This window comes from Oncorhynchus mykiss, chromosome 28, assembly GCF_057628025.1.
Source record: "Oncorhynchus mykiss isolate SJ-2025 chromosome 28, ASM5762802v1, whole genome shotgun sequence".
NCBI lineage: Eukaryota > Metazoa > Chordata > Actinopteri > Salmoniformes > Salmonidae > Oncorhynchus > Oncorhynchus mykiss.
This window is the reverse complement of record NC_143049.1, coordinates 16,487,835-16,506,109: the sequence shown is the minus strand read 5'-3', so window position 1 is coordinate 16,506,109 and position 18,275 is coordinate 16,487,835. Positions and strand designations below refer to the sequence as shown.

Genomic DNA, 18,275 nt, shown 5'->3' with positions numbered 1-18,275 from the left:
CATCCAGCTCCCCTGTGCTTTGTGACCTTTTTGGCATTGATGATGAGAAATCCTCTTCATCAGATGAATGCGGCATCTCTTGCTCTTTCGTCTACTGTTATTGTGTCAAGATTATGCTTCAGGTAGACCACGAGATCTTCAGTTCCTTGGCGATTTCTCGCATGGAATAGCTTTCATTTCTCAGAACAAGAGTAGACTGGCGTGTTTCAGAAGAAAGGTCTTTATTTCTGGACATTTTGAGCCTGTAATCGAACCCACAAATGCTCCAGATACTCAACTAGTCTAAAGAAAGCCAGTTTTATTGCTTCTTTAATTAGCACAACCATTTTCAGCTGTGCTAACATAATTGCAAAGGGGTTTTCTAATGATCAATTAGCCTTTTTAAAATTATAAACTTGGATTAGCTAACACAACGTGCCATTGGAACACAGGAGTGATAGTTGCTGATAATGGGCCTCTGTACGTCTATGTAGATATTCCATTAAAAAAAATCAGCCGTTTCCAGCTACAATAGTCATTTACAACATTAACAATGTCTACACTGTATTTCTGATCAATTTGATGTTATTTTAATGGACAAGAATTTAGCTTTTCTTTTAAAAATAAGGACATTTCAAAGGTCCCTCAGTTAGGCAGTGAATTTCAAAAACAACTGTCTTGTTAAAGAAGTGCAACTATAGGTAAATGGGGGGAAAAAAATAAAGCAGATATTAAATATCCTTTTGAGCATGGTGAAGTTATTAATTACACTTTGGATGGTGTATCAATACACCCAGTCCCTACACAGATGAAGGTGCCCTTCCTCACTCAGGTTCTGGAAGAGGAAGGTAACCGCTCGGGGATTTCACCATGAGGCCAAGTGTAACTTTTTAAAACCATTTCATAAATGAATGGCTGTGATTGGAGGAAACTGAGGATGGTTCAACAACATTGTAGTTACTCCACAATCTGACATAATTGACAGAGTGAAGACACTGCAAAAAATGTTTTGTCCTGAATACAAAGTGTTATGTTTCAGGCAAATGCATTAAATTACTGAGCACCACTCTCCATATTTTCAAGCATAGTGGTGGCTGCGTCATGGTATAGGTGTGCTTGTAGTCGTAAAGGACTGGGGAGATTTTCAGGATAAAATAGAAACTGAATGGAGCTACTGTAAGCACAACCAAAATTCTCGCAGAAAACGTGGTTGTCTGCTTTCCACCAGACACTGGCAGATGAATTCACCTTTCAGCCGGACAATAACCTAAAATAAAAAGCCAAATCTACACAAGTGTCTTACCAAGAAGACTGTGAATGTTCCTGAGTGGCGAGTTAGTTTAGACTTAAATCTACTTAACTCTTATTGCAAGACCTGAAAAAGGTTGTCTAGCAATGATCAACAACCAATTAGACAGAGCTTGAAGAATTTTGAAAAGAGTAATGGGCAAACGTTACACAATCCAGGTGTGGAAAGCGCTTAGAGACTTACCCAGAAACACTTATAGCTGTAATCGGTGCAAAATGTGCTTCTACAAAGTATTGACTTGGGTGTGAATACTTCCATTATGTAAATGGGGTACATTTGCAAAAACATGTTTTCACTGTCATTAGGAGATAGTGTTTGGCTCAATTTAATCCATTTTCAGTTCCGGCTGTAAAACAACAAAATGTGGAATAAGTCAAGGGTTATGAATACTTTCTGAAGGCTCTATCTTGCCTCTACAATGTTTCCTCAGGTTTGAAGCAGAGTTTAAATATATATATATATATATATATATATTGTGTGTGAAGCTGCCACGTTTCATCATCCTGAGTTGCATTTCATCACCTCTCCTGTGCTTGAAGGAGAACTGGTCAGGATCCATTGTTTCCACACACACCACTTTGATAAAAACTGTTCCTTTCTTTCACTATACGTCTTGAAATAAACCAAGTTATTTATCCAAATCTTCTATCATCGCTCAGTTTGTATATACAGCTCGATTTGATTGGCCTGTATTGGCATGATGCGTGAAATTTGACATTTATTTTTTGGGTGGGGGGGGGGGAGCTCCGAGGGGCTCAAACTTTCCATGCCCTCATGATCTACTTTAATGGATGGCCTACAAAATTCTACATATATTACATGACAAACTATGTGGACATCTGCTCGTCTAACAACTCATTCCAAAATCCCCCCCCCCCCCCCCCGTTGCTGCTTTAACTGCCTCCACTCTTTTAGGATTAACTGCCTCCACTCTTTTATGAAGGCCTTCCACTCGATGTTGGAACATTGCTGCTTGCTTCTTGCTTCTATTCAGCCGCAAGAGCATTAGTGAGGTCGGGCACTGATGTTGATGATTAGGCATGGCTCGCAGTTGGTGTTCCAATTCATCCCAAAGGTGTTCGATAAAGTTGAGGTCACGGTTCTGTGCAAGCCAGTCAAGTTCTTCCACACCAATCTTGATACATATTTCTGTATGGACCTTGCATTGTGCATGGGGGCATTGTCATACTGAAACATGTAAGGGCCTTCTCCAAATTGTTGCCACAAAGTGGAAGCACAGAATCATCTAGAATGTCATTGTATGCTGTAGCATTAAGATTTCCCTTCCCTGGAACTAAGGGGCCTAGCCCGAACTATGAAAAAACAGCCCCAGACATTAATTGTCCTCCACCAAACATCACAGTTGGCACTATGCATTTGGGTAAGTGGCATTCTCCTGGCATCCGCCAAACCCAGATTTGTCCGTCAGACTGCTAGATGGTGAAGATAACAACTTGTTTCTACTGCTTCAGAGTCCAATTTTAGTGAGATTTACACCACTCCATCTGATGCTTGGCATTGCACATGGTGATCTTAGGCTTGTGTGCGGCTTCTCAGCCATGGGAACCCATTTCATGAAGCTCCCAACAAAGTTATTGTGCTGACATTGCTCCTAGGGGCAGTTTGGAACTCTGTAGTGAGTTCTGCAACCGAGGACAGACTATTTTTTTCTGCGCTTCAGCACTCGGCAGTCCTGTTCTGTGAGCTTGTGTGGCCTACCACTTTACGACTGAGCCGTTGTTGTTCCTAGATGTTTCCACTTAAGTGATGATGCCAGAGCAGCAGAGGTTTTGGAGGATATATTAGCACGGTTTGCCGACCCTTGACTTAATCTCGGGCCTAACACCAGTGCCAATATATCCTCCAAACCCTGGCTTTGAGGGCATTACCAACATATTCAGATAATGGTTTACATTCATTAACGTTGTTTTAATAAATGTATTCATATTATTTCATCCTTCCACACGATATAGTCCCGACACAAATCTAGGGTTGCTACCTAAGCCGGCTGGTTGTTCGGTTGCCAGAGACGTGACCCAGTCTTTTTTGTTCTGTATCTATGGACGCGTTCGTTCAAAAATGTGCCAGCCAATATGGCAATAAATGTTCCTTTCCCTTGTTTGCTAGCTAGCCAACTACGGCTAACTTAGTCACGTCACACAGTGCAGCCAGAATAACAACAAAGGAGCTACATTTGCATTTGTTTAAGCAGTTTTCAAGTTAAATTTATTTGGATACATCCAAAACAATGAGCTAATGATGTGCGTTTTCAACTGGCATAGAAAATGGGCTCTCTTGTCAGGACACTAGTGTTCAGAGGAGCTAGCTAACACAATCACTACAAACTGAAACTGGAAAGACTGCAAACTAGCTGCACTTAGTTTAATTTGACCTGTTTTTCTATATAGTTATTTAGTATACAGTGCATTCGGAAAGTATTCAGACCCCTTGACTTTTCCCACATTTTGTTACAGCCTTATTCTAAAATAGGTTAAGTTGTTTTTTCCCCCTCATCAATCTACACACAATACCCCAGAATAACAAAGCAGAAATAGCTTTTTAGAATTTGACATTTTGTATAATTGATCTAAATAAGGTATTTCTGTTTTTTTATTTTGACATTATTGGGTATTTGTAGATTGAGGGGGAATAAAAAAAAAAGCATTTTAGAACAAGGCTGTAAAGTAGCAATGTGGAAAAAGGGAAGGAGTCTGAATACTTTACGAATGCACTGTGTGGGTGTGTGTAAGTAAAATTGACTTTGAAAAATAATACTGAAGGTACAAGTGCTCGGAATACCTTCTCAATAACATGAACTATTGTATTTGTAATTCGTTACTTCCTCCCCTGCCTATAGTTATTCCTTATGTAATATCATTGATTATGGCTATGCACAGGGCACTGCATTGTATAACAATGAGGATGATGACGAAGATGAATATTGATGTTTTGGGACAAGCGCAGAGGTCAGACTGTCTGAGGTTGGGTTGAGGTCAGCGCATGTGTGGATCAGCAGAATGCTGACGCTGGGAGCAGAATGCTAAGAAGCGGAGACGTCCGGCAGTCGCTAGCGTACGTACATTCTGAAATAGTTGGCAATTTGGCTATGCGAAAATGGTTATGTGAAGATAAAAAAATTCCAGGATGTTATACTATACTGAACAGAAATATAAACACAACATGTGAAGTGTCAGTTTCATGAGCTGAAATAAAATATCCCAGAAATGTTCCATATGCACAAAAATAATATTTCTCTCAAATGTTGTGCACCAATTTGTTTACATCCATGTTAGTTAGCCATTCTCCTTTGCCAAGATAATCCATCCACCTGACAGGTGTGGTATATCATGAAGCTGATTAAACAGCATGATCATTACACAGGTGCACCTTGTCCTGGGGACAATAAAAGGCCACTTTAAAATGTGCAGTTTTGTCACACAACACAATGCTACAGATTGGGCAAATTCTCACCTTCGATTGCCACTGGCACTCTGGAGAAGTGTGCTCTTGACTGATGACAACCGGTTTCAACTGTACCGGGCAGACTGCGTGTAGGGCGTCGTGTGGGTGAGCACTTTGCTGTGAACAGAGTGGCTCATTGTGGCGGTGGGGTTATGGTATGGGTAGGCATAAGCTACGTACAATGAACGCAATTGCAATGTATCGATTTACAATTTGAATGCACAGAGATACCGTGACGAGATCCCGAGGGCCATTGTCGAGCCATTCATCTGCCGCCATCACCTAATGTTATAACATGATAATGCGTGGCCCCATGTCAGGAGACTCTATACACAGTTCCTGGAAGATGAACATGTCCAAGTTCTTCAATGGCCTGCATACTCACCAGACATGTCACCCATTGAGCATGTTTGGAATGCTGTGGATCGACATGTCCAACAGTGTGTTCCAGTTCCCGCCAATGTCCAGCAACTTCGGCCAGCCATTGAAGAGGGGTGAAACAACATTCTACAGGCCACAATCAACTCCATGCAAAGGAGATGTGTTGCGCTGCATGAGGCAAATGGTCACACCAAATACTGACTGTTTTTCTGATCCAAGCCCCTACCCTTTTATTTATTTATATATATATTTTTTTAAATATATACTGTATATATTTTTTTTATATGCATCTGTTGGTCACAGATACCTATCATGTGAAATCCATAGATTAGGGGATAATTAATTAATTTACTACTGACTTCCTTATGAACTGTAACTCATTAAAATCTTTGAAATTTGTTGCATGTTGCGCTTTTATTTTTTGTTCAGTGTAATTGCGACATTTGATCTGGTAGAATTCGCTGCACACTAGAGGAATGGAATTGTCTTTTCAGACCTTTCAGTGCATTTGACAATGGCTGATAATCAGATAAATTGAGGCACTGTACCAAAATAAACAAATGGCGAGCGTCACATTCTGAGTCATTCATACACATAGAGTGTGGATGAACCTAGTGTGTTGGTAGTTGCTTACTGCATTTTTACTAAACCGTACATTCACAATAGTATGTAGTACGATTAGTACACAGTAAGTAGTAGGCAAGCCAGATTTTGGGCACGGGCACTGTCTTGTTTCTCCAGGACGTGTGTGGCCGAGTGAAATGAGACAAACCAATCCGTCTCGCTGTATCTCGGGGTCCTCGACATTGTAGCAGCAGTTGCCCGTCTACCTCTTAGCTATTTCCTGCAATCAAATGGCCTTATGGGTGGAATGTTATTATAAAAAGAAAAACGCCAAAAATCCAGTGTTTCTATGTCAAAACAGTTTTGGTATTTCGTGTGTGAAGGGTAATATTGAGATTCGAATACATTTCAACTCTATCTGACATAGTACAGGTGTGTTCTTTAAAAAAAAAAAATAATAATACAGCCCATAACCATGTATGAGGTGTGTACTTTTTGTTTCAAAGTAGATTTAAGACTACCTTGAAACACTATGTAACCTTGATTCAGCCCACTGCAGTAAAAGGAGCTCTAGCTAGCCATCATCGATTCAGTCCGAATAACTACTTCTGCTGTGTTCAGAACTTATTCAAAGTGTGTTCCAAAAAACCCAAATTTAAAAGGGTCGCCGGTATCAATTCCATTGCTTACCGTTGTACTCTTGAGCAAGGCACTTAACCCCTCATTGCAGTGCCCAGTGTGGCATCCCCTCGCACCTCAAACCTGTATGCGTGGCTTTCGGAAGGGTTGGGTTAAAAGCGGAAATCAAATTTTGGTTGGACCTTGTGCAATTGACCAATCAAGTGATCTCTATCTAAAAGCATTTTCAACCACCTTGTTATTTACTGTATGTATTTTTTTTAATCCCATGTGGAACTCTGTTTTTGTCACACTGCTTTGCTTTATGTTGGACAGGTCGCAGTTGTAAATGAGAACTTGTTCTCAACTGGCCTACCTGGTTAAATAAAGGTGAAATAATACATTTAAAAAAATGTCATACTGTATTCAGCCAGTCATGTCAAGCACTTGATGCTAAAGATCAAATCAAATTTTATTTGTCACATACACCGGGTTAGCAGATGTTAATGCGCGTGTAGCGAAATGCTAGTGCTTCTAGTTCCTACAATGCAGTATAACCAACAAGTAATCTAACAATTTCACAACTACCTTATACACACACAAGTGTAAAGGGATGAAGAATATGTACATACACATTAATGAATGAGTGATGGTACAGAACGGCATAGGCAAGATGCAGTAGATGGTATAGAGTACAGTATATACATATGAGATGAGTAATGGAAACATATTAAGTGGCATTGTTTAAAGTGGCTAGTGATACATTTTTACATCAATTTCTCCATTATTAAAGTGGCTGGAGTTGAGTCCGTATGTTTGCAGCAGCCACTCGATGTTAGTGGTGGCTGTTTAACAGTCTGGTGGCTTTGAGATAGAAGCTGTTTTTCAGTCTCTCGGTCCCTACTTTGATGCACCTGTACTGACCTCCGCCTTCTGGATGATAGCGGGGTGAACAGGCAGTGTCTCGGGTGGTTGTTGTCCTTGATGATCTTTATGGCCGTCCTGTGACATCGTGTGGTGTAGGTGTCCTGGAGGGCAGGTAGTTTGCCCCCGGTGATGCGTTGTGCAGACCTCACTACCCTCTGGAGAGCCTTACGGTTGTGGGAGGAGCAGTTGCCCTACCAGTCGGTGATACAGCCCGACAGGATGCTCTCGATTGTGCATCTGTAGAAATTTGTGAGTGCTTTTGGTGACAAGCCAAATTTCTTCAGCCTCCTGAGGTTGAAGAGGCGCTGCTGCGCCTTCTTCACCACGCTGTCTGTGTTGGTGAACCAATTTAGTTTGTCCGTGATGTGTACGCTGAGGAACTTAAGTTACTACCCTCTCCACTACTGTCCTGTCGATGAGGATAGGGTGGTGCTCCCTCTGCTGTTTCCTGAAGTCCACGATCATCTCCTTTTTGTTTTGTTGACGTTGAGTGTGAGGTTATTTTCCTGACACCACACTCCGAGGGCCCTCACCTCCTCCCTGTAGGCCGTCTCGTCGTTGTTGGTAATCAAGCCTACCACTGTGGTGTCGTCTGCAAACTTGATGATTGAGTTGGAGGCCTGCGTGGCCACGCAGTCGTGGGTGAACAGGGAGTACAGGAGAGGGCTCAGAACGCACCCTTGTGGGGCCCCAGTGTTGAGGATCAGCGGGGTGGAGATGTTGTTACCTACCCTCACCACCTGGGGGCGGCCCGTCAGGAAGTCCAGTACACATTTGCACAGGGCGGGTTCGAGACCCAGGGTCGCACAGCTTGATGAGTTTGGAGGGTACTATGGTGTTAAATGCTGAGCTGTAGTCGATTAAACAGCATTCTCACATAGGTATTCCTCTTGTCCAGATGGATTAGGGCAGTGTGGTTGCGATTGCGTTGTCTGTGGACCTATTGGAGTGGGTCTAGGGTGTCAGGTAGGGTGGAGGTGATATGGTCCTTGAGTAGTCTCTCAAAGCACTTCATGATGACGGAAGTGAGTGCTACGGGGCGGTAGTTGTTTAGCTCAGTTACCTTAGCTTTCTTGGGAACAGGAACAATGGTGGCCCTCTTGAAGCATGTGGGAACAGCAGACTGGGATAAGGATTGATTGAATATGTCCGTAAACACACCAGCCAGCTGGTCTGTGCATGCTCTGAGGACACGGCTGGGGATGCCGTCTGGGCCTGCAGCCTTGCAAGGGTTAACACATTTTAAATGTTTTACTCAAGTAGGCTGCAGTGAAGGAGAGTCCACAGGTTTTGGTAGCGGACTGTCAGTAGCACTGTATTGTCCTCAAAGCGGGCAAAGACGTTGTTTAGTCTGTCTGGGAGCAAGACATCCTGGTCTGCGACGGGGCTGTTTTTCTTTTTGTAATCCATGATTGACTGTAGACCCTGCCACATACCTCTTGTGTCTGAGCCATTGAATTGCGACTCTACTTTGTCACTATACTGACGCTTAGCTAGTTTGATTGCCTTGCGGAGGGAATAGCTACACTGTTTGTATTCGGTCATGTTTCTGGTCACCTTGCCCTGGTTAAAAGTGGTGGTTCGCGCTTTCAGTTTCGCGCGAATGCTGCCATCAATCCACGGTTTCTGGTTTGGGAATGTTTTAATAGTTGCTGTGTGTACGATATCGCTGATGCACTTGCTAATGCACTTGCTAATGAACTCGCTCACCAAATCAGCGTATTCGTCAATGTTGTTTGACACAGTGTGGAACATATCCCAATCCACGTGATCGACGCAATCTTGAAGCGAGGAATCAGATTGGTCGGACCAGCGTTGAACAGACCTGAGCGCGGGAGCGTCCTGTTTTAGTCTCTGTCTATAGGCTGGGAGCAACAAAATAGTCGTGGTCAGCTTTTCCAAAAAGAGGGCGGGGGAGGTTCTTATATGCGTCGCGGAAGTTAGAATAACAATGATCTAGGGTTTTACCAGCCCTGGTAGCACAATCAATATGCTGATAGAATTTAGGGAGTCTTGTTTTCAGATTAGCCTTGTTAAAATCCCCAGCTACAATGAATGCAGCCTCAGGATATGTGGTTTACAGAGTCAAATAAAGTTTGTTCAGGGCCGTCTGTCTGCTTGGGGGGGAATATATGCAGCTGTGATTATAATCAAAGTGAGTTCTCTTGGTAGATATTGCGGTCGACATTTTGATTGTGAGGAATTCTAAATCAGGTGAACAGAAGGACTTGAGTTCCTGTATGTTATGATCACACCACGTCTCGTTAATCATAAGGCATAAGGCATCTTCTTACCAGAAAGATGCTTGTTTCTGTCGGCGCGATGCGTGAAGAAACCAGCTGGCTGTACCGACTCCGATAGCGTGTCTCGAGTGAGCCATGTTTCCGTGAAGCAAAGAATGTTAGTCTCTGTCTCTCTGGGATGCTACCTTTGCTCGGATTTCATCAACCTTGTTGTCAAGAGACTGGACATGTGGTATGCTAGGGAGCGGTGCGCGATGTGCCCGTCTCCGGAGCCTGACCAGAAGACCGTTTTGTCTGCCCCTTTTACGGTGATGTTGTTTTGGTTCGCCGGCTGGGATCAGATCCATTGTCCTGGGTGGTGGGCAAATCACAGGATCCGCTTCGGGAAAGTCATATTCCTGGTCGTAATGATGGTAAGTTGACGTTGCTCTTATACCCAGTAGTTCCTTCCGACTGTATGTAATAACACCTAAGATTACCTGGGGTACCAATGTAAGAAATAACACGTAAAAAAACAAAATACTGCATAGTTTCCTAGGAACGAAAAGCTGCCATCTCTGTCGGCGCCGGAAGTAGTCGTTGTTTTGGTTCGTTGTGGAGATTTGATACGAGAGATCTCTCTCGTAGACCTTGCAGGCATAATAAAAGACGAGGGTAAATTCAAATTAGGAATGGCATCGTTTCAATGCATTTACTGTCTTTTCTTAACTCTTGCATTCTCCCTACTTTTTTTTCTCTTTCTGCCGAGATCCTTCTTTCCTTCTCTCCTGTGCTCTCGCTCACTCTCCCTCAATGTGACTTCCCTAGATAAAGTAACTAGGAGGGAGAATAGAGGTCGTGTGTGTGTACCAGATGTTGTAAAGAGGGTAATCCATCTGGAAGTACATTAGGATCTCAATGAAGCAAAGGAGTCTTATATGCACATGATGATCTTGAGAATACTGCTGCTGGTCTATAACAAATACACAGAGATGAAGGAAAGAGACCTGCTCACTGCCTTGAATTCAGTCAGTTTCTATTCATGTCTGGCAGATAATGGGTGTAGATTTCTGTACTGACTGAGATGCCACCAGTCCTGGCGTGCCAACTCGGCCATAGTTGACACCGGTGCTGCCTGGCACTCAAGCTGTCACTCAAACGGTCACTTAGATTACACTGGCAGGATGGAGTCCGTTAAAGGAGAAGTGACAGCAGGGGAGTGACTAACTGGCTAGACGTGTAGGAAGAGAAACTGACAATTTCCCTCGTGATTTGGCTCGTGGTCTTAGGACTTGTCCTGAAACGACACGCACCGAAGTAGTGAGCTGCTAAATTGAGGGGGAATTTATTCATGTTTGCATGTGTTTCTTTAGAATGGTAATTTGACTTGATTCTTACGGTTGTCTGTGGAGATTGGGCTAGTTGCCAAAGTTAGCGTTTGTTACTCAGGGGTTTATCATGTTGGTTGGAGGTTGCCTTGGACCGTGTTTGCTGTGCGGTTGATTTTGACCGCGCGTGTTTTTGGTTGTGTTTTCGTGCAGGCGGTTGAGTCAGAGGCCCAGTGCTGAGGATCTGGAACAGCGGAATATCCTGAAACGTGAGTATTGTATGTACCTCTACTCCTTATCATTATAACACACCATCATTATATATAAACAGGACAGCAGCCATTTCCTGATAATCATCACCGTTCTATTAAAGCCACACTAATGTCCCCCCGTTTACTGCTATTCCCAGTGACAACTTGACTAACCCGATTTGTACCATATTATTTGTAGAGAAGAGGGAGACACGGGTTGCAACTGTAAGACTCCAGGAATGAAAGTCTCCCCCACAACACTGCCTAGGTTAGAGAAATGGGGCACGTCTTTGAACGTTCTGTTGGGACTGGCACTCCAAATCAAGAGAGCAGTGGCATCGTTACGTATTTAACACGGAACTCTGTGCTTTTAGATTAGCTAGTCTAGTATGTGTTTGGTCCTCTGCCTCCTTTTGCTTTCTACCTCCTTCTCTCTAAGGCTGGGGAGTGCTTGTCTGGTAGTTTGGAGAGCATCCGTGGAACAGGCGAAGGGGAATCTCTAGTGGGAGTATTTCTTTCTTCTGAGCAAAACTGGATGTGACTTTTGGTCTGAATTAGTCCCGGCGTTCCCTAGAAGCGAGCGATTTGTTATTTTAATGTAACTTTAAACGAGCCAACCAACTCCATGTTAATGAACGTGGAAGAACTAGCCATGTGGGAATGCTGGATAGGGAGACGGCTTTTCCCTTCCCCCATTTCTGCCATCCAAATAGTCCGACATTAAACTGTTTATCGCTGCCTCTTTTTAAGGCTTTGAGAAATTCAGCGACGTTGAATATTAAGAAGTGCGCTTGTGCTGCTGCTGCTGCATTTTTAATCAGCTACATTATGCAAATGAGGTGTTTATTCTCCTTCCAGCAGTGTTGAAATGTTGTCCAAGCACCTCAGCCCACTCGCCACCATTTTGTGCCCTGAGACAGTCTAACCTCTGCTCCCTTGTGTTTCCCACAGCGCGCAACGAGCAGGAGGAGTTGGAGGAGAAGCGGGAGATAAAACGGCGACTAACGCGAAAGGTAAGGCAGGAAAGACGTGTCCAAAAACCGGTTCAACTGCCAATTCTATCTAAATAGCTTTAGAAAAATGCTGCATAACCCCCGTGCGCAAACGGCGTGCCAACTGCCAAACGCTCCCTGTTGTTCTCTAAGGTGTTGGATGTGACAGAACATTCACACAGCAAAGCAAAAAGCACAAAAATGACTCGCTCAGGGTGAGAGGACAGAAAGGTGTCACAGCACTATAATACCCAAGGTCACCCCAGGAGACGATCGCCTCTTCAGTGCCCTTGGCCTATCAGTGACCCAAGCCAGATTATCTCTGCCCCACAGTGAGGTGTTGGGCATGTTCCTATCACCTTGAATTGCATAGCAGCACTGTCTCCTGCACCTGCTGTCTCTGCAAACACCTTGCCGTCGTCCCAGGGATTCGCTGGAGCAGCTGTACAGTTCTGTACTTGCTGTCGCTTCGTGAGCATACCGCAATGATCAGGAGCTCATGCATCATTGTTCATTCTCGTAGTAAAAAAATAAGCCCTTTATCACACTACCAGATGTAGTAATTTAGCCCCAGGGGCTAGTATTTAGTCAAATTCACTAGTCTGATTAGTCGGTATAACTTGGTGGTTTTGGAAACCAAGCTCTATTGATGTTTAGGTTACCTTTAGTTCAGTAGCGTTCAGACCTGATTTGCCGCCTCCTGGTCAAAGGTTGACGTAGTGTTCTTTGCTCTGTACAGGCTATACTCCCAACGCACTACTCCATCATTTGGAGTACAGTATAACGAGGTCGTTTCAGAAACAAAGCTGTATCGAAGCTGGAAAGACACTAAACCTAGTAGCATTTAGAGTCCTGACCAAGGATCAGTTTATATAGTAAAGGAACAGGTGGGACCTGATCCTAGATCAGGGTTCCTACTCTGAAATGTCTGTTGCATACAGTCCTAGATAGTTACTGATCCTCTGTTTTGTTCCAGCTGAGTCAGAGGCCCACGGTGGAGGAGCTGAGACAAGCGAAGATCCTGATCCGCTTCAGTGACTACGTAGAGGTGTCTGACGCCCCGGAACACGACCGGCGGGCAGACAAACCCTGGACACGCCTCACAGCAGCCGACAAGGCAAGTAGTGGTGGGGATGGATGGATGGATGGATGGGTGGGTTAAGAGATATTTACTCAGCGCTTTGTTAGGCATTGTCATTTAGCATCAAATGGCCTTTTGAGGCTGTGTGTGTATATATAGCTTATTTAAAGTCGGGAGATGCTGCAGAGAAAACCATGTATGCCTACTGTACACATGCACAGCCCTCGGGAGCATATTAACATTTTCAGCCTCACAATGTGGATCTTCCCATCTCTTCCTCTATATCTATTATTTAGGTCCAAACAAAGGTTCAAAGCCTGTTGTTGTACTTCCCCTCTGCTGTTATAGCCTCTCTCAGCAGACTGCCCTGGATCAATCCCTCTCTGTTCTTCAGTTCAGAGCTCAAAGCATAATGCAGAAGTTCAATACTAGGAGATCTGTGCTCGTCTCCTCACAGCACTTCCAGTGCTGCTGTTTATTCGTTCAGATGTCTTCGTTGTTGTCCCCCCACCACTCCGAGTCAACACCCCCGAGCAATCCGCCGTACGCCAGCTGTCAGAACATGGTTCTGACTTTTTAATGAGCTCTGTCGTTCTGAGAAGAGTGAGCCGTTCTCTCCCTCTGTAATCCCTGTGACGTGAGCAGCAGCGCTGGGATCCGAGCATACGGGGTCAACACCTGAGGACCATTTTGGGCAAAAAAGGCGAAGTTCGCTAATTTTGCCTTCCGTTACACAATGTTCTCCGCCGTTACGTAAGACGGTAACGAGGGGAAGGACAGACACTGCCGCAGGACCTCTCGCCCTTAACTGCACACGCTCCGTTGACATTAGATCGCTTTCCTGCCGTCTTAAGTTACCAGAGGTCAGGGCTTCTATGTCTTCCTGTTTTCAGTTCATTAGCATCCTACACTGCTCAGGGGATGAGATGACGAGATGTTCCCCTGTGTCATCCTGTTAATTAGACTTGTCCGTGACATCGCCGGCCTGTGTCGGAACATGCCAGGGGGATTATCCAAAAGTCCCGACTGAGTCACCTATGTCGTTCCTGGAAGATTGAGTCATCCTTTTGGGACAAGATCATTTTAGGGATTTATAGCATCTAATCAGAGACAAAGTGCTGGTTGCACAATGCAAAACTTAAAGGAGGTGCCTCCGGTGTTATCTCAATAGATTAAAAGCAAGGGGAAGATGACGAGAATGATTTGAGTCATTTTGTAAGATGTCATTTTTCACCCTTGTAAATGTTGAAATCTCATCCGCTTGATGCAGCAACTTGCGCTAACCAGCCACAGAGTAGGAGGGGTAATGATGCTGCGACACAGCTGGAAATCGCAGGATGGGGAGGGGTGGAAGACGGGTCACGATGCGAGCACACCGGTTGCAGACTTCAGGATGACAAGCTAATGCAGACAGTTTGCTTAACAAGTTCTCCCACGATGTGAAGATTCACCGTCTAAAATATGCCTATCTTGCACTTTCCTGTTGCTCCATTTCTCAATCCAGTGGAAGGGGTGGAGAAATGAGAGAGAAGAGTGTTTAGCGGAGAGAATTAAGTTTATTCACTCTTGACCTTAAGAAGCGAGTAAATTATGTATAAAGTGTCTCTAAAAGGACACGGAGCAAGACTGCGTGACTTTCTTTTCGTCTTGGCACTAACCCTTTGTTTCCCCCTCTGTTTGTCCCTTACAGGCAGCCATACGGAAGGAACTCAACGATTTCAAGAGCAACGAGATGGAAGTGCATGAGTCAAGTCGCCATTTAACCAGGTAAAGAGCGTTGGCGTGTTTTAATGCTATGCATTTGTAAGCATGAACACCCCTGAATGTCATGGTGGAAAGCAATGGCTGTACAAACCTGTGAATACTTGATATATGTTTATAGCATACCTATAATAATGAAGTTGCAATATTTGACCTTTGGAATCTGTACAAATGGCAGTATTTTCTGCTCCTTTCTCCCTCAGGTTTCACAGACCATAGCCCATCACTGTCTGATTGGAACGCTGGACAGACTGGCTGTTTTCCACTGAGAACCATAAGTGCTGGACAGGAAATGGTGCCCATTTCTACAATAAGGCCATGTCTTCTGATCTGAAATGCCTTTCAATACCCTGCAACTGAGTTGGTCGGTAGCTTTCCCTCCAGAGACAAACAGTAGATGGACACCTGATTTAGTAGCACATAATCTACCCCCCCCCCCCAATTCCCACCCATCTTAACATCTTTTCTTTCTGTGTAACTGACTAGCTGGTCCCACAGCCTAGTGCTGAACGCTCAGGAAAGCACCTCCGTGCTTTGGGGATGATGGTAGTGGGATAGGCTGGTTGGGTTTGGACACCTGCCATCTCCATCATTGACTGGCTGTGATGACACCTGTGCCCCTCCCTCACGGTGTCATTCTTGGCTGTGATTGATCTGTTGCTCTTGGTGAGAGGAGCCTCCACTTCCTCACTCTCTCTTCATCAAAAAGGACAGTTTTAACCCGTCTACCCATGGACCTTGGGAGAGATGGACTTCAACCACTTGGAGAACATTATCCTGGCTTGGTTAAGATTAACCTTGTGTTTGTAGAGTCACCTGTAGTGTTTGAATGGTGAAAGAGAAAAAGAAGTGGGGGATCCATATGACACTCCAGAATTGTGTGCAATATTTTTCCTCTGCTCTTCTTGGGTTATAGCGCCCTCTGGGGCTCACCCGGTGTCATTATGTAATCTCACCTCTACTTCTCCCCGACATGGGCAGTTCAATTCCCACTGTTACTGACAATGTTGTCTATTGCTAACTGTGAATTTGAGAGTGCAGACAATTTTTTTTTGTTTTGTTTACACTCTCCAAATATACATTGTGTTTATACAGACATGAAAGTAACAAGAGAATCACACTTCAATATTGTCCATTTCATGTTGGGATCTTAAAAGGGTAAATTCAATGAACAATGCAGCTGGCAGATAATGCACTAACTGTATATATGTGTTAAGGTTGAACAGCTTTTTAAATAATTTTAGTTTAGTTTTTAAAAGTGGTGCTTTGATTTTAAACTGAGTTGTGGCTTCAGGGGATGTCACAGGCCTCCGACGTTTGAATATAGACTTCCTCCGGGAAGAGAGAATCTGCTTCCCAAATGGCACCCTATTTCCTATAAAGTGCACTACCTTTGTCCAGAGCCATATGGGCCCTGGTCAAAAGTAGTGCACCAAATGGGGAATAGGGTGCCATTTAGAACGGAACCCTTGGTTTGCCATCCAGGAATACTTTATGGTTTTTATTATTTATTGTTGAGGATCAAGCTTTTCTCTCGTTTTTGCATTCTTATGTTTAATGAACTCTGCTCATGTGAGTGCCCTGCACTTGGTTCTGTTTTTGGGGGGATTTGTCTTTTTTTCCTTCTTCCTGCGTCTATTTAAGAACAAGCAATATTCTTTCTGCCTCTTGGCAAACTGTATGAAAACCCTGTTTTTTTGTTTGTTCTCGTTTTCTTACTGTGGATATTTAAATCACAGAGTATTCTTTTTTTTTTTTTTTACTCTTCTTGTAAATGGTCCTCTCTTTCATTTCAGTTTTTTTGTTGTGATTTTACAAAAGGCCCCGATGGTCATATCGGGATTGGATTCTTATTGGCCACTGTTTGAGTTGTTTTTAAATGGTACCCAATATGCTTTACTCTTAAAATTGCTATATGAAAACGTTTGCTTGTCATAAGACATAGATTAGTTATGGTGAAGGGCCAGACAGGTCCATGGACCTGCATAGGAAAATGTATGAACGAAAAGACATGCTCTGTCATTTTGAACATCATTGTAGTTCTGTGAGAAGATGCCCCAATGAAATTTACAAAAACATTCTGGAACATAGAAGGTATTGCACATTTGGTTATCAGCGACTGGGTCATTCATTATATGTTATATTAGTTTGAAGCATTTATGTTCAACATATTGCTTAATTTATTACACGGGTTATTCTCATTTACAATATTATCCTGACGTGTTTATCTAATTTTCTTTGGGGTACCTTTAAGGAAGTAAAACCTTACGTTTTCTGCTCAAACCAGCTACCTTTTTGATTCCAGCATCATGCCACCCACATGTTTTCCCCCAACACGTTTTGGGCATTTTTGTAGAACCTTAAAGATTTTGATCAATACCTTGAGGAGGCCCTTCTCCATTTGTCTATTGACAAATCGCCGCATAGCATGAGGATGGTGTCATGTTGGAATTGAGGAATATAAATTCCACAATAAACTGTTTTTCCTGTTAGGTGTACGCGGAGAGAATTAAGTCATTTGAAAATGAGCATTATTCTTCTCCTCTTTGGAAATATAGATTCCTTTCCATTTGCCATGTGAATGACCACCATGTCTCTATTAAACATCATTATGTATGTTGCAGTCTTTGTACGATCATTTGTTTGATGTATATTTTCTCAAAGCATGGCAATATTACCATCAGAGGCTATTGGGTCTATGGCTGCCCAGGAATTGTAGCTAATGCGATTTGAGTAAAATACTCACGTAGCCTTACTACTTTGGCTCTCATTCCATCCCCTTTAATCTCAAAGCATATTTTGTGTCGGTATCTCATTTATGCTATTGGATCTTTACATTGATTACAACCTCTTCAGTCTCTCATTTGAAGAGGTTATCCAACACAGAGATCGTATAAATCACTATGTAATTCCATGGGTTATCCTCTCGTTTTATGGGTTATCCTCTCGTTTTGTGGGTTATCCTTTCGTTTTACGGGTTAGTGAAGGTCCTGATCCCGAATAGTCTGGATGTGCCACTTGTTGTTTTTGGGTTTCATATTCGATTTGAATATCTCATTTCAAAGCATTCAAACTGTTTTCGTCAAACTGAAAAGTCCATTTTGACATGGTATAACAATCACATGGTTATAATGGCCCTGGCCACCCCGTTGACAATTGTCTTTAATACTTCCATGACATGCAAGTGTTCACACTGACTTGTTTAAACATCTCAGAAATACGTTTTGAGTATACTTAAAGGTCCCTTGTTACACCAGTAGAGTAATGTATAACTAATCCTATGTACAGAACTACAGGAGTCTCCCATAGCCTACCCTGTCATGCTTTACTTTGCACAGGTGGACAATGCATGTAACAGGTAGACCTGATTTGTGTCTGTCCAATAAATATTTTACTGAAA

At 43.3% G+C, this 18,275-nt stretch overlaps 1 protein-coding gene across 8 annotated transcripts in view; it reads left to right on the top strand.

Annotated features, from left to right (window-relative positions):
• LOC110508627 (phosphatase and actin regulator 1) overlaps positions 1 to 18,275 on the top strand; it is a 90,229-nt gene extending 71,954 nt beyond the window's left edge. For 4 of the 8 annotated variants that reach the window (XM_090225505.1, XM_090225507.1, XM_090225502.1 and 1 more), the window contains exons 8-12: positions 11,004 to 11,068; positions 11,993 to 12,054; positions 13,010 to 13,154; positions 14,809 to 14,881; positions 15,079 to 18,275. In XM_090225505.1, the coding sequence (XP_090081631.1) occupies positions 11,004 to 11,068; positions 11,993 to 12,054; positions 13,010 to 13,154; positions 14,809 to 14,881; positions 15,079 to 15,094 (361 nt within the window). In that variant the 3' untranslated portion in view covers positions 15,095 to 18,275. The remainder of the gene's footprint in view (positions 1 to 11,003; positions 11,069 to 11,992; positions 12,055 to 13,009; positions 13,155 to 14,808; positions 14,882 to 15,078) is intronic. The other 4 variants (XM_090225506.1, XM_090225508.1, XM_090225501.1 and 1 more) reach the window with 1 other exon arrangement.